Source organism: Xiphophorus maculatus, chromosome 14 (assembly GCF_002775205.1).
Source record: "Xiphophorus maculatus strain JP 163 A chromosome 14, X_maculatus-5.0-male, whole genome shotgun sequence".
Lineage (NCBI taxonomy): Eukaryota > Metazoa > Chordata > Actinopteri > Cyprinodontiformes > Poeciliidae > Xiphophorus > Xiphophorus maculatus.
In genome coordinates this window covers 14,388,039-14,404,646 of record NC_036456.1, presented here as the reverse complement: position 1 = coordinate 14,404,646, position 16,608 = coordinate 14,388,039, and the positions used below count along the sequence as shown (strand labels likewise).

The window sequence follows — 16,608 nt, the reverse complement described above, 5'->3', positions numbered from 1 at the left end:
TAAAACGGTTTGACTGGTTTTATACCTTCCTGGTGGTCACCGTCTTCTGTTTTTCTTTTTTGTTTAACCATGCAATGCTTGCAATATGGATGTATTTGTCAGGTTCATTGATATAAGTTGTTTGGCTTTAATAAATCAGACAGTGATTTTACAGCACTGTACCCCTTTTGAATTCCAAAAATGTTTTGCCCGTGTCAGGGGGTACTTGACTAAAAATATATTTTTAAGGGGGTACATCACTGAAAAAAGTTTGAGAACCACTGCCCTAGAGCAACGCATGGAAGGAGCAGAGACTACTTTTACACGACTTCACAGGCCCTCGCATACAGGTGCGAGGGCTTTCACAGGCCAGGGCCTTCACATGCCTTCGCATCCAGGTGGCAGTGCGAGGGCCTTCACAGGCCAGGGCCTTGAAGGATCCCTGGCCTTCACAGGCCCTCGCGTCCACGTGGCAGTGCAAGGGCCTTCACAGGCCAGGTCCATGAAGGATCCCTGGCCTTCATAGTCCCCTCGCGTCCACGTGGCGGTGCGAGGGCCTTCACAGGTCAGGTCATTCAAGGATCCCTGGCCTTCACAGGCCCTCGCGTCCACGTGGCAGTGCGAGGGCCTTCACAGGTCAGGTCATTCAAGGATCCCTGGCCTTCACAGGCCCTCGCGTCCACGTTCGGTGCGAGGGCCTTCACAGGTCAGGTCATTCAAGGATCCCTGGCCTTCACAGGCCCTCGCGTCCACGTTCGGTGCGAGGGCCTTCACAGGCCAGGTCCATGAAGGATCCCTGGCCTTCACAGGCCCTCGCGTCCACGTTCGGTGCGAGGGCCTTCACAGGCCAGGTCCTTGAAGGATCCCAGGCCTTCACAGGCCCTCGCGTCCACGTTCGGTGCGAGGGCCTTCACAGGCCTTCACATTACCACGTGATCGTCTTATTCAAGCACTTCTGAAGGAACAGCCTGCGATGTCATCGATGACATCACGTTCGTTTTGTCGGTCTGATGTCATCAGTGACAGTCAGGGACGGACGTGATGTCATCGATGACATCGCAGGCTGTTACCTCAGAAAAAATGTTTTTTATACCTATGTTACATGTCTCAGCTGTATTGAAACAGTTGTAACAATTGATGTTTGTTTTGTTTTGTCTCTTCTTCTCCTTTCTTCCGAGTGGGAAGCCTGTAAACAAGAACAGCTTTAGCGAACGAAGAACGACCGCCGTTTTCTTCCCCAAACTCTGTCTGTTTTATTACAAATTGTCAAAATCATGAAATCATGCAATCATACATTGAACATTCCTTTGTGCATTCATGTCCATGTGTCCTTCCGTTGCTCCAAAACAACCATATTCCATCTACTTCAATAAACAACATCAGCCCACACCAGCTGTGACAGCATCCATGGGCCAAATCAAAACAATTCAACAATCGATTTAAATCTTACAGATTTACATAAAAAGAAAACTATTCCTCAAGTTCAGTGAAATTGTAAGGCTACTAATTTCTTTGAATTGTAATAACTCTGAAAAATGTAATCATATTATTAGTTCTATAATTTAATATGGGCATATTTAGAGGACTAGATCTAGCTTAAGCTAGTACAGTAGAATCAATTACAGGGTAGTAGGGGAAAAGTGGTAACGTCTATAATAAATGTTTGAAACTGATGAGAACTGATTTCCGGTACATGTAACTGAGTAACTTTAACACTTCCTATCAAAAGATAACACAACCCGTCAGGATACCACCGAAATCTTAATAAGGTTGGGTCGGAGAGTGTATCGAAGTTTAGATACATGTAGCAAACTTCTATAACGGCTGTTTTACGACCGTTATAGCTACAAACCGTAATTATGAAACAAAATCACTCTTTTTCCCTCGAACGTCTAAACACGTCTAGCAAGTAATTACGAAATCAGCACCGAATGAACTTGTAAATTTACATTTTAGCGGGGACAGTTTCCACCAGCTTCACACTACTAACCTGTAAACAAGAACAGCTTTAGCGAACGAAGAACGACCGCCATCTTTTTCACCAAACTCTGTCTGAGGCGCAAGGGGCAAAGGGGCGGGGCTCCTCACTCTAGGTCTCCTGGTGAAACGCTGTCTATAATTTGGCTCTAACAAAACTGGAAACATCAGTATGAGACCTGAAAGAGCGTAGGGACACCCTAGAGCAGTGGTTCTCAAGTGGGGGTACGTGGAGGTACTGCAGGGGGTACGTGAAGCTTTTCAAAATATCTTTAAAAAATCAGTAGGCTCCTCATAATAAGTCTTGGGAAAAATTATTTTGTGAAAAGTTTGATAAAATATAAATGTGTGTTCATGTAATGAATTTTATATTCAGTATTTAGTTTCAATACCCTTTAAAATAAAACGGTTTGACTGGTTTTATACCTTCCTGGTGGTCACCGTCTTCTGTTTTTCTTTTTTGTTTAACCATGCAATGTTTGCAATATGGATGTATTTGTCAGGTTCACTGATATAAGTTGTTTGGCTTTAATAAATCAGACAGTGATTTTACAGCACTGTACCCCTTTTTAATTCCAAAAATGTTTTGCCCGTGTCAGGGGGTACTTGACTAAAAATATATTTTTAAGGGGGTACATCACTGAAAAAAGTTTGAGAACCACTGGTCTATAGCACTAAAAGACCATAACGGGTGCTGCTCCTGTCAGCTAAGAACAGGGAACTTAACAGGGAACAATATGCACGGGCTCACCAAATCTGCACAGTAACATAATAGGAAAATGATGCTTGGACAATTAGTCTTGATTTTAGCTGTCAGATTTACTTGGCAGTCAGAATGTAAGGATGTAAAGGAGTGATTTATTCTGCTTTTTATCAACCGTTTTAGCCGTTGGTGGTGGTGTATTGGTGTGGGGATATTTTCTTTGGACACCTTAGTACCAGTTAAGCTTAGCCAGTACCACTGCTGACAATAATATCCCTTTTACCACAATTTGAATGTTGACCACTATGCTTTTGGTATTACAGTCCCATCGGGGTTATTTGTTCCAATCTCAGCTATTGACTGTCTAAATAGCCTTTGAGATGTTTTGTAAGCAGATCAAATTTAGCTTCGTTTTAACATTTAAGCAGATGTTAAACTACACACTTCAAGTGTAATTTAGATATATTTTGATCTGCAAATGCAGAGCTGGAAATGGAGGACAAGAGGGGCAGCAAGGAATGCAACAAAGGAAGAAGAGAAGGCTATAATGCAGTGGGCAAATCAATGGATGATCACAACATTTATAGTATTAGCACCATTCATTTCTAATACCTCATAAACTCTACATATAAGAGATTAGTGGCACTGCATATTACAGCATATTAATACTTCATTTACTGAGTAATGAATGGAGAGATGCTTGTCCTGTGTATTTTCGATCATCATCATGGTCTGTTGATTTTGGCTGTAGCATTACATCCATCTGCTGCAGATAATCACAATCATATCTCGTAACAAAATACAGGCTCCTTGCTTTCCATTGAGATTGGTTTCAATCCATTCTCCCAATCTGCAGCCAGTCTGGTGTTTATGAAGTGCCTGTAGGCCAACGACAGCTCTGAGTTAGAGAGGGAGGTGGCGCCCGGAGATAATTACGACATTCTGTCTGCCGTAGATTCAGCCTGGGCCTCTCTTTCTTTTTTATCTCGCGGTCCAGAGCGTGACATAATTTAAGAGCTATGATTTCAAGATTAGATGGCACTCTCCTTAATATTGAAAAAGCAGACAGGTGTTGGGGCATAAAAAAAAGTTGACAAGTGGGGGAAGGGACCCGATTAAGCACAGCAGTAAAGCTCAGTGTACATTGCTTCTTTAATCAGAATGACAGTGTTACATGAAACATTGTGCTCACACTCACCGTTTTTAGCTGTAAGCAAGAAAAGATCAATAAAACTGCTGTACCCCATTATTTGTTGGTAAAAGTTGGTAAAAGCAGGCTGAGGAGTCAGCATATCTGACAGTTTCAATCTGGAAATATGGTATGGTAAAAATCATTTACTATTCAGTCTGTGAAAATGTGAAAAATAAATACTGCCATGTTCATTAAGGGAACAAAACCTCCTGTGTAATTTGTCTGGAAAAAAAGTATTGACATAGAAAACTAAGAGGCGAAATATCTATATTATAAACTCTCATGATTAAGCACATTTTAGAATAATAATTTCATCAACTATGAATGACTTAGTACTGGTACCAAAGAAGTACCCTGAGAAATCTCCCATAACTACTGGTAGAACATGACAACTTTACCAAAGAAAACCACAGCAGACATTCAAACCAGAGACCTTTTAGGTTTGAAGTGACAATGATCACCACCATTGATTGGACAAAAGATCCTAAACACAGAGCTATATTATACAGAGCTCTCCGCCTCACCTGCTGCTCATACTGACTTCTTTAGACATCACCCCAAATGAGTGGCAGCTGTAACTTAACAATTTTCTCCACGAGGTTTGATGGGCTTCCAAAAGCTTATGAATGTTAGAAATTAATACATTAAAAAGAAAAAAAAGCATCCAACAAAGTCTTCTGTTTCTCAAATAATCTGCAATAAGGGGATTTTAAATATAAGCCTCTGACAAAAAAAAAAAAAAAATATTATGAACAGACAGTAATTGTGCAATTCTTGAGGTAATTTCTAATCGTGTGTTATTTTTTTGGACTCATCAACCAGTTTGTTTTGACACCTCTATGCTTTGCAGTCATTTTTAAACTTGTGTGATGTTTAAAAACAAAAAGAAAGTGCTTTTTCAAAGTAAAAGAGAAGTCATGTAAAATTCCAGCTTAATTTTTATGTGCTCACTGTTCTTCATCTGCACCGATACAAAAATAGCACCTTTGTTAATTTTCTTCTGTTATTTTCAAAATAAATCTAGCGTTTCCTTACCTGCACTGGAGTGTTTTCTCTGGCAGATGACAAAACATTCAGCTTAAGAGACTGTAAAACAAATTAATCTATAAAAATATTGGAAAACTGAACCTCTAGTGATTGGTATTTACCCCAGTAGCTTCAAACTTACTTGCTGTATTTCTTGTACAGTCCTGCATGATCCACATGTTGGTCACTGTGCAAAAATGTTTTATATTCTATATTTACCACAGCCTCCTTTCACTGCATTTAAAACTTTGCTCTGCAGCCCTCAGCAATAAAAATGCCCTGAAGGAGAGCAATACCTTCTATCCGGCTTTCCTCCCACTGTTCATCTTTCTTGTTCTTCCATTATTGGTTAATTAGCAGATTGCTTGTCCTCTTTTCACAGTAATTAACCACCTTCAAGCATTCAGAGCTAGTTCATTCAGCGCTCCGTCCCCTGCATTACCTCCCCACAGCCCCTTGAAAGCGGCAGAAACGTGGGCCGGAACCAACTTGGTGTAAATTATTTTGTATTTATGTGTTGTAATTGGTGCCTGTTTGTCAATGATAAATGTGACAGGGGCAGCTGATTTAATATGCAAGTGATGCAGCAGGACTGAAGCACCGGAAAGCGGGGGTTAAAGAATGAAAATCATTTTTATCCAGTGCTAATTAAGCAGTTGGACTGAAGGACCTTTTAGAAGGAGAACTGTATTAAAAAGAATGTGTGGCAATGAAATGAAGGTCAGCTTAATCATAGACAGTTTTACAAAAAAACAAATTCTGTTTTGTCTGAAATAATGTCCTCTACTTATAACATATTGGTGTGATTGGGGGAAAAAATGGGACAAAATGTGGGGTTTGCAAACTAGTGAGAAATTATGAGGATGCAAGTGATGGAGCCATGCAAATAAATAAAGTGAATGAAAAGTGAACTACTTAGTATACACTTTTGTGTTGGGATACATTAAATTGAAAATACATATTTAAGTATTTAATGTGTAAGATATACCACTGGTTTGGTATATCTTCACCAAACCAGTGTATGATTAAAATGCTCCTCTGAGGTTCTTTGAAGTTTGTGGGATCGTTGGAATGTTTTGAAGCGAACCATAATGTGGCTGCACTTGGACGCACATCTGCACATCTGTCAAAACTTTTTAGAAATGGTCAGAAATTTGGACGTATTATCCATGGCATAAGATAATGGGGATGAGGTGTTTTCTGTTTGTACATCTCGCTAAGTAGAATTAGAAGAAAGCATGCGCACAGAGTCTAAAATCCCTTTTTCACTGATCCCGAGCTGATCACACTGAGGTTCTGAAGCCAAAATTTGTATTTGAGTGATTGATTTTATGCATTGATTTATTTTAAATGAGCAACACTAGAAGTGCTATAAAACTACATTATAAATTATCTAAACCAAAGCTAACTCTAACCTTATGCACCCAACTGTTGTATTTAAGTTATTCGGCATGGAAAATAGAACAGTTTAAATAAATACTTTAAAGCTCAAAATCAGACATCCATGTCTATCATAAAATGCTACGTATGTTTTTTATTATTATTTGTGTACACTTGCCTCTCTGCTTCACTTTAAATCTAAAATGTTATCTCTTGATCCGCAGGGCGACGACCTCTACAGACGTGGTGGTGTCCATCTGTGTTATTTTCGCCATGTCCTTCATCCCTGCCAGCTTCGTCCTCTTTCTAATCCAGGAGAGGGTGAGCAAAGCCAAGCATCTGCAATTTGTCAGCGGTGTAAACCCGACCGTCTACTGGTTAACCAATTTCGTCTGGGATATGGTAAGTGTTGTTCCAGCTCTCAAAGGATTAAATCTCAATTAATAATGTTGAACATGTGCTGCTAAAAATGTGATCTTTAATCCTTCCAGGTTCGCTTCAAAGGCCTTTTATTTCTTGTTTTATAATCTAACTCACTGATGTCCGAAAGATTTTATTCCCACCTAGGGCTATGAGTGAAAAATTTCAACCCACTGTAATTGATAATGCAGCTCTGACAGCCCTGGCCACAGGGAAAAGGGCTTTACCTGATACTCTGTAATAGGCTGAGGCGTAATTATCGACAGCAGCTGCCCCCGTTGGTTATGCTCAACAGGCTTACTGGTACTTTCCCTCAGGCATCATGGAAGTAAACATTTCATCAGGCTCTTTTGGTAACGAAATGCCATCAGGGCACACATCATTATTGTGAATAAATGCAGTCTAAGTGGAGGACAAATGCACCTAGGGAGTCAGAGTAAAGATTTTTTTTTTTTTTGTATTCTGACATGGACTGCATTGCCAAACAAATACAATCAAAAGATAAAATATTGAACATGTCTCCATTGGAAACTCTCTAAAGCACGAAGAAGGTACATTAAACTCAATATCTGCCAAGCTTTCTACTAAGTTTAAAGCAAGTGTTTTCAAAATGTGGAAGAGATCACGCCTCTCAGACAAAAAGACAATTGCTGCCCCCACCTACTACATTATTGCAATTATTCCTGTAAACTTTCTGCTGTTGCTATGCTTGATGTTTCATTTATAGTTGATGCATTTTTGATGTGGGATTTACCTGTGTAATGTGTGTATGTATATGTGTAACACCACATGATATGATGCTTCAGTTGCCTTGTTGTTTACAGTGCTGAAAGTATGAACTACTTTCTGCTGTGAGTCTCTTGTGAAAAAAACTCCAGATGCTTCGCGGAAAATACCGTGACCACTGAACACTTTCGCATCCAGTTCAGAAAAAACTTAATTTTAAAAATCATGGTCTTTCTTTCTTCCTTTTTTTTTATTGTTGGCACAGACTCTGTCTCTCCTTACTTATCATTGCTTTTATTTACTAAAATATTCTCTGCTACATTATCTGTTTTTCATTATCTGTTTTTGATTTTGTTCCCCCCTTGCCCCCATTTCCTTAATGTACAGATCAATAATTTATTCTTAAGATTAGTTTTGAGTGATGTCTATTAAAAGTAGTAAAAACAGAATTACATTTTTTGGGGGATATTTTAGGGTTTAAATTATGATTTTAAGATAATGTAACTTTGGGTTAAAGTTATTAATCAAGCTGATTTGAGCTACAAATACAGATTCCAGGCTGCTACCGCAGTGAAAGGAAAGGCTATTTTGACTAAATGTAGAGATTCAGCACTGATGTTTTGAAATGCCCTACTGAGCCGTTTCCATACGTCAAATCTAGGTATACCAGGTCTATCTTTACCAACTCTAAATATGTATTTAACACTATTTTTGACACCTTTTTATTCATTATGGAATAAATTTACAATGAGATATATGCATCTCATTGTATATATGTATATACTGTATATATATATACATATATTAAAATGTCACAGTATCATAGCACAGTTGTTCAGTGTGTCACTGAGAAAACATTTACTTCAAAGAGAAGCAAATGCGTCTCTTCATCACTGAATTAATTAGAAAGTTAAAGCTGGGTACACTTAAGTGCTAATTGAAAAGTTATTCACTGATTTTATAATCAGTCAGAGAAAAAAAATTAATAAAAAAACATTGTCAAAGTGTTGCAGTGCAACTGTTGGTGCTCTGTTGGCCGACTTCTCTCAATAAACACAAGTTGTCTGCTTAAAATCGCTGCTCATGTTTTATTTTCATGATTGTTTTGACAGTGTAACTACATCGTGCCCTGCTTCATCGTGATTGTGATCTTCCTCTGTTTTCAACAAAAAGCCTACGTTTCACCTCCGAATCTGCCCGCTTTGATACTGCTCCTAATTTTTTATGGGTAAGTTAATTAAAATGTTCAATTTCCCTGGAAGTGTTTGTCACCCATCTTCATAGTCACATTAATTAATTTCTGTTTTTGTCACACATTTGCTATAAGGTTGGTTTTTTTGTTTGTTTGTTTTTAGTAAATCTGAATTAGTTCATCAGTCTAACAGTTATTGTTTTACTCTCACTGTCTGAGGCAATATTGAATAACAGGACCGAAATAAATCAGGTTAACATTATTGTGCAATAGGAGTCTCATTTTGGCTACGAATAAATATAAATTATTGCACAGGGCAATTATTAATAAAGCAGTGTTGATAGTTTGTGGACTAAGTTGAATAGAGAAAAACAACAGAAGACGTGACAGATGTCCACCAGACTTTCTGGTTCAGCACGGCAGTTGTTTTACCTCCATGCTTCCATAATCTCAGTTTCTCATTGGTTACATGTCACATACAACAGACTGTGTTCTCATTTGTCCTTGAGTAACACCACAAGCTGCATACCATCTTAGAAACCATCCCACTAATCAGGGCATCCTTAAGATTGTTGGAAAGGGGAAAATCAGGACAAAATGTAATTAAAACACTATGAATAAGGATATTAATTGTTAATCAGCATCAGCAGTTTGCTGTGGCTGAGTTCTCTAGCCTTTTGCCAGGTTTAGCTTAGCTGCTGTTAACGCTAAGTCCACAGTCATTTAAAATGCAATTTATTGGCATGAAAGGTAAGAAAAATACCCATAAATGAAATAAGATCAACCTTACCACATTATTGGTGATTAAACACTCGCTGGAACAGTTAACAGATTGACCTATATGAGCAGGTCAAAACTCCGTATCATCCGACTTGTGCAGAGGAAATCCAAGGTTACTGCTCAAGAGTGTGATGCTTTTATAGACAGGTTGCAGGGCCAGCTGGTTGGGAAATTTCAGCCCAAAACACTCAGAGATCAGCTCCGTACAGTGCCTGTTTGACTCACATAATTTCTCACCACTAACACACACTGGAGAAGTCACACTAAAGAGCTTCAAGACAGAACTGGACTTTAGCCAAGCATCAGTTCTTCAGTAGCAGTTATACTTGGAAATAGAAAAAAACAATAACGAAGGTGTCACATGCCACATGTGTTTCTCCCTTTAGGAGTTTCTAGATTGTCATTTCATCTGTGCTGTATATCAAACCCCACAGAGCGCCATTGCATTCCTTCTTTGGTTATGCACTGACCGTTTTCATTTTTAAGAGCTTCCATGTGTGTGGAAAATTGCTAGCCTGAGCTGTGATTTATGGAAGACCTGTGGTATCTTTGAGAGGTAATCATTTTGACCGGTTTATGGATGAAACTGTTTTGTGACAGCTCATGGTTTCAATTAAAGTCCCAGCAGCATTTAGTACGATTGTTATGGTAGACCAGAAGAGGCGTTTTCCTGGCATGCCTCACAAATATCCAAGTTTGAATTTAGATGGTGTCTTCTCATTGCTAAGAGTTTGTGAAACCAGGATTTCACTTGTTTTTCACAGCATCCTACTCATTTGGTGGCCTTTATGTTACAGTTGTTGCTTTGTGAACGTGAATTTTCTATCAAAAGCTCTTTGATGGGTCATGGATTTTGGCAGAAAATAAACACAGCATTGCACCTGTGCCCCACTGAATAAATGTACTGAATTTAGGAGTGGATTTAAAAAAATAATATAAGAGTTTGCAATTGCAATTGCAATTCCTTTATTTTAAAACTATTGATGCTTTTCTAAGTGTTTCCTGTTTTGATGGAATAATCAAAGTTTCATAGCCAGTGACAATCAATAAGTCATTTCTATGCTATATAAATAACACCCAGTCTGTTCTGCCATATTTTCCAGAAAGTTAACACACACACGCACCCCCCCCCCCCCCCCCCCCGCATGCATGCATACAACAACACATAGAAAGGGCAAAAAAGCAAAAGATCTCAGTGCTGACCTTTAAAAAGCCCTATAAGTAAATCATTTAAAAAATATATCTAATTTTATTCTACAATGTGTCTCTAAAGTTCAGGCCAAAGCCATTAATGGAAACATTTTAGTTTGTTTTTCTTTTTTCATTGTGACTAATAAATTCTTTCTGTAACTATTACAGCGCTTAAGTTTTACTGCACCACAAAGTAAACCCTAATGGAACTTAACAGACACAGAAACTTGATAGAAAGCCATCTGTGAAAGAAATGTAATCAGTTAAAAATAAATGATTAGCTCATGTAAATATATTTTCTAAATCATATATTTTGCATAAATTGCATGCAAGAGCATAAAATTATGGAGATGATCTGCCAGTGATACTGGATAACCCACCGCAACTCCACTTCATAACGTTTCACTTCGTCTCCTTTTATAACCGAACTTGATCTGCTCTCTGCCAAGTGTGGGCGGCATCCATTTTGCAACGCTTTTATGGGTCACTTACTTGAAATGCAAATTATGTGATAGAGGCTGCTGGTGTCGTGAACCGGCACAGTTGACCTGGTAATCTACATTCATGAATTGAAAATTGCATGGATTCAGTAGCTGCTAATTTTATATTTGCCACCACTATTAACCCTGGTGGTTATTTTCATGAGTGTGGGCCAGTGTGAAAATTGCCTCTCAGAAATTTGAAGTTGGACAGAATTTTTATGAAGTTTTTATTCTGGTATGTCTCTGATTCTGTCTTGTTTTGCTCTGATCAGATGGGCCATCACACCCATGATGTATCCAGCCTCCTTCATCTTCAGCGTTCCCAGCACGGCTTACGTGGTGTTGACCTGCGTCAACCTCTTCATTGGCATCAATGGCAGTGTGGCCACCTTCATCATGGAGCTCATTGAAGATGATGTGAGTGACAAACACAACACAAAGCACAATCGTTAAATCAGCTACTCACTTGCCCTATGAAATTACAAGGCATGGTGAAATTAATTAAATATAATATGGGACTAAACTACATAAGCCTAATACATGAGAAGCGGTTGCTAATTATACTTTCATAAACTCATGCAATGTCATTATGCCCATTTATGCGCTATAAATTGTGTTCCTGTCTTTTGCACTAACTTCTGATTTCCCTGTTAACATCTGTTCTTGAGTTGCTCATGTTTATGGATTCCCAGTCTGTTGTGTTTCATTGTGCTCTGTTTACTTAGCGTTTCCTTTTATCCTCAAGTTTCATTGTAATTTCTTGAGTTTGGTCACTTTGTCCTTCCTCATTTGTCCCCAGATCCATTACAGCTGTTTTACATTCAGTTCTAAGGCTTGATTAAGTCACAGTCTGTTCCCAGATATCTGATTGCGCGGTGTTCATCTGTTCAAACAATTATACACCTTGTAAACCTTGTAAAGGTCTAGCCTTCATACTGTTTAGGAATGAGAGGGCTTATGTGTCCTAGAGATAAAATTGCTGTGCCAAATATGCACATCAACTCCAGATCAAAATCAGAAACCTTGAGAAGATACTGGCTTAGTGTGATAACAGCTTTGTTATTCCATTAAAATAAGCCCTGTAACAATATGGGCTAAAGGGCCACTCAAAGAGGAAGAATCCATCTTTCAGTAAATAAAATAAAAAGCCATATGACAATTTGAGACAAAAACTTTACTTTTCATATAATGAAAAAAAAACCTTGAGAAAATATTTAAACATCTCAAGAAATCAATAAGAAAGTTAACAGTTGGATAGAATATTGTATTCCAGACAATGTTACTTGACATAGCATCAAATTAGCTACAAACTGGCTTTTGGGCAGCAAAGTCTTTGTGTTGGAGTGACTGGAAAAAGGTGGGTGAGGCTTATGAAAAGATACCCAAAACGTAGGATGAAAGTCATACATTTAAGGAGGCAAATTTAATGTTTGTACACTTCAGAATTTGAAGATTGTTAAAAAGAAACACCTTTTCTGGAAAATCCAGTTCTGGAATTATTCATAAAGAAAACAAAAATGGTGGTACAGATTGACATAAAACAGAAATGTCAGTTTTTGTTTTTTTTGAATGAAAAGTTAAAACATTTCTCTTTGGAATAGACTTTATCATTTTTCGCATTGCAACCAAACTCTTGAAGGGTTTCCACTGGGATTTTGTAACAGATCAACATGGAGACGTTTTTTTTTTTTTTAATGAAAATAAAAAAGTTGTCTTTTTACATAGTATATGTCTCTGTAGAGACCTCTCCTCTAGTCCCTACAGAGGAGAGGAAGACTCTCTTACTGCCAAGCAGCAAATTCAGGCTGTAAAAATTTCACAGCTGCTCAAAAATCCTATTTACGCAGGAGCCATAGCAGAAGCTGGCTAATTGACTTGAATCCTTGATAAATGTTGTGTGTTTTCTAAGCAAAGCCTTTCTTGTGCCTGCATGCATGTAGGTGGGTGGGTAGAACGTGTGTATCCACCTGGTATTTGCCTTAAAGCAGCCCCTTTAATCCTTTCAAAGATTTTTCAAAGAGCCCATTTTTCCCTATTCTTTTTAAACTTTAATCGTTCGCTGAGAATAAGGGTCCTCGGAGAAGTTCCCTCATCCATCTTTCAGCGAGTTGTTCATTATGGCGGCAGCCCTGGTCTCAAAGGATTTAAAAAGACAAAGAAAACCAAAAGGGAGCTAAATAAGAAATGCAGAGATTTGGTTCGGAGAGGAAGCAACGCAGAGTGAGAGAAGAAAAACTGAATGTCAATCATTTTTATTTGTGATTGTATTTAAATGGAATTTCATGAACAACTTGGCAGTTTCTGACACAGAAATGATATTTTCATCAGTGGATGGATATTGTCTACTTCTTTGCTTTTCTTTCCCTATCATTCTCTGAGCCAAATACATCCAGATAAATCTGTAGTTACACGATTAGTCTTCCTCATCAACACACACAATAACACTTAACTCTGACAAGCTCCTCATACATCTGATGCTTCATAAGAGTCCCAGCATCTTTCGCAGCTCTGCTCTGACGCAGGATGTTGTCTTTCCGGACAGTTTTTCTTCCCTCACGGACGCAGATCCCTGTGACTTGATGTCTCGTCTGGCTCTGCTCAGGATGTTTCTTGTCTCTCCAGCATTGATTTTATTGTTGCCAGCATTCATTGGCAATTTTTAGTCATTTATTTTTTACTTGGCTCTGTCTTTTGCCGTTTGCATTCTCATTATTTATTGATACAGTATCAGTGGGGCATGTAACTCATAAAAGGTGCCAGCTTAATGGGCAGGATGTTGCCCGCAGGCAGAGTAAAGGGACGGATTTACAGCTTGCATCTCTTGCTTCGAAGTGCCGGGGATGCTGATGGTGTTTCTGTGAGATTTGATGGCGACAATAATCCCTTTAATTAGACTTGATTTTCACTGTTAAGAGAACAGATGGGCCAGCAAAATGTTAAAACCCTCAGCAAGAGTTCACACTTGATTTCTCTTTGGAATAGACTTTATCTTTTTTCGCATCGCAACCAAAATCTTGAAGGGTTTCCACTGGGATTTTATAACAGATCAACATGGACACGTAAGTCTGATGTAGAATGAAAAGGGCACACAGTCCTCTAAATTTTTGACAAATCACATTCTGAGAAGTGTTTCTACTGTGATACGCCTAAATAAAATCTAGTGCAACCAGTTTGTTCCATATGTTCACTAGGGTGTAATTTAATTGCAATGCAAATCTAGCTGTTCTGAAAGGCTTAAAGGGGACAAACATTATGAAAACCAAAACACAGAGAAATCCAGGATGAAGTTGCAGAGAGGTTTTAAGCAGGTTTGGATAGGAACATAATATCCCAGGTTTTGAACAACACATAGACCACTGTTCAATCCGTCACTGTGAAATCAAATTGAGAATGTCACAGCTGCAAACCTACCAAGACACTGCCCACCACCCAAACTGACAGAAATGGAAAAGTGCAGCATTAAACAAAGATGCTGCCTAGAGGATGCAGAGGGGCACAACTTATCCAGAAGAATATGTTGACAGCAGAACTATAAGTGATGTGCTCCACAAATAGGACTTTGAGGAAGACTGGCACTATGAAAGCTATTGTTGAAAGATAGCACACCACAAACCATGTAGGAAAACCCTGCAGACGTGGATGAAGATGCTCTCGTCAAATAGTAATAGCAGCAAAATGGGAATATTTTTCCTAGTGTCGGGATAAGAAGGCTCAACAAAGTTGATAGGAAGATTGATGGAGATAAATGTAGGTCAATAACTGAGGAAAGCCTGTTTGAGGTTAAAGGGGACTTGAGATCTGAAGGTTCACCCTCCAAATAAATGTTCTAATGCATTTCTGACCAACCCGGACCTCAAAATGGCTTCCACATGTCTGAACCATCTGAAAGGTCCTGTGAGAAATGCATTGATATTGTTTTACTGCTATCACTAGTCAGTGTTGTCATTGAGCAAAAAATAAATGTCAATGAATGTAAATTCAGCAAAATTAGCCATCATTACTTCTGGTTCACTGTTATCTCCTTTGTTTTTACCTATGACTCTTTTGAGTAGTTTTTGCTAGTAAAGTAGTTTTTCTAGCTAACACCACACTACAATGCAATGCAACACTTGAGAATTGGCTTCATATTGGTTCAATAAATATTAAGCATAAAATCTTCTTGTGAGCGCCACTGAAGGCAAAGCAAGTACATCCGGTACAGTACTTGTACAGTCGTACCAGAGAGGTCCAGTCAAAGTCAAGACTCAAGTCCATCTGAGAATCTAGAGTAAGACTAGAAAATCAATGTTCACAGATACTCCCTATCCAGCCTTACTGAGCTTGAGCTATTTTGCAACGCAGAAGGAGAAGAAAAATTCAGTCTGAAGATGCAGCAAGTTGGTAGAGACATACCCCGAAAGATTGCAGCTGGAAAAACAGCAAATGGTTATTTTACAAAGTATTAACTCATGGGGGGATGAATACAAATACACAAGATTTTTCAGCCGTTTATATGAGAAAAGGGGAAAAAAATTGGTGTCATCCCACTGCTTTACCATTATTGCTTGTTTATCAAAAGGAATTCCCCCAAAAAATATGCTAAAGCTTGTGGGTGTAGCGCAACAAAGTACAGAAAAGTTCAAGTGGCTTGAATATGTTTGCATGACATGACAGCGAACAGATGTACTCCTACAAAATGACGACTCAATCCAGCAACAAAGCTTTGTCTCATCATCTCCAGGCTCCTCGGCAGTGGCGTTAGTCAAACAGTGTCGCTCAAAAGTAAAGCTACAGGCTCCAGGATGTTTTCTGACTTCAAGCAGAGGGAAGATCTTGATCCCCTTTGGGCATTGCTCCATTTTTTTATCAGTGAAAGAAAAATGTGAGGGAAAGAAAACAGCAGAGTGAAGAACCGGAGCAGCACTTTCACACACTCTATGCCCTAGTTTTTGTTTTAAAACCACTGGGAGATTTTCTACCCCTTAGGACTGTCCGACTCCCTGTAGACTACATCAATCCTGGCTCTCCTAACGCCTCGAGCCGTGTTTGAGTCAATACCTCCACCACGTGCCACTCGGAGATAACCACAGGCAGTGATTTTTTAAATTATTATTATTATTATTATTATTTTTTTGTGATGGAGGTAAAGGTGGTACCATCAAATTTAACTTGAGCAGATTGTGTCAAACTCTATATTTACTGCCCAGCAGTGTCCGTCATTGCATTCTAGCATTGCACTCAAAGCCGCGAGTTCATACATTACCCTGAACGATCTAAGTGATAGTACCTTAGTATTTGCACAAAAATATCAACCATATAAAATATGATAGTTGACGGTTTGAGGTATATATAGATATACATATATATATTTATCTGCATGCTTTCCCTGATGTTATGAATGGAGCTGCATTGAGGAAACAAGCACAAGCAGTGATATGGGTCAGATAAACCAGAGTGCATACTCTACCACCGTTGCAAGCAAAAAAGGATTTACAGCAGCGAACATAAAAAATACAGGAGGACAAATTTGCTAGTATTCCATCATTTGCTCTTACAAATGATGGGAGAAACTAAGAGAAGA

General features: G+C 38.7%; 1 protein-coding gene across 4 annotated transcripts in view; it reads left to right on the top strand.

Annotated features, from left to right (window-relative positions):
- LOC111610924 (ATP-binding cassette sub-family A member 1-like) overlaps positions 1-16,608 on the top strand; it is a 222,433-nt gene that overhangs the window by 161,755 nt on the left and 44,070 nt on the right. For all 4 annotated transcript variants that reach the window (XM_023346037.1, XM_023346038.1, XM_023346039.1 and 1 more), the window contains exons 37-39: positions 6,482-6,659; positions 8,516-8,631; positions 11,321-11,465. In XM_023346037.1, the coding sequence (XP_023201805.1) occupies positions 6,482-6,659; positions 8,516-8,631; positions 11,321-11,465 (439 nt within the window). The remainder of the gene's footprint in view (positions 1-6,481; positions 6,660-8,515; positions 8,632-11,320; positions 11,466-16,608) is intronic.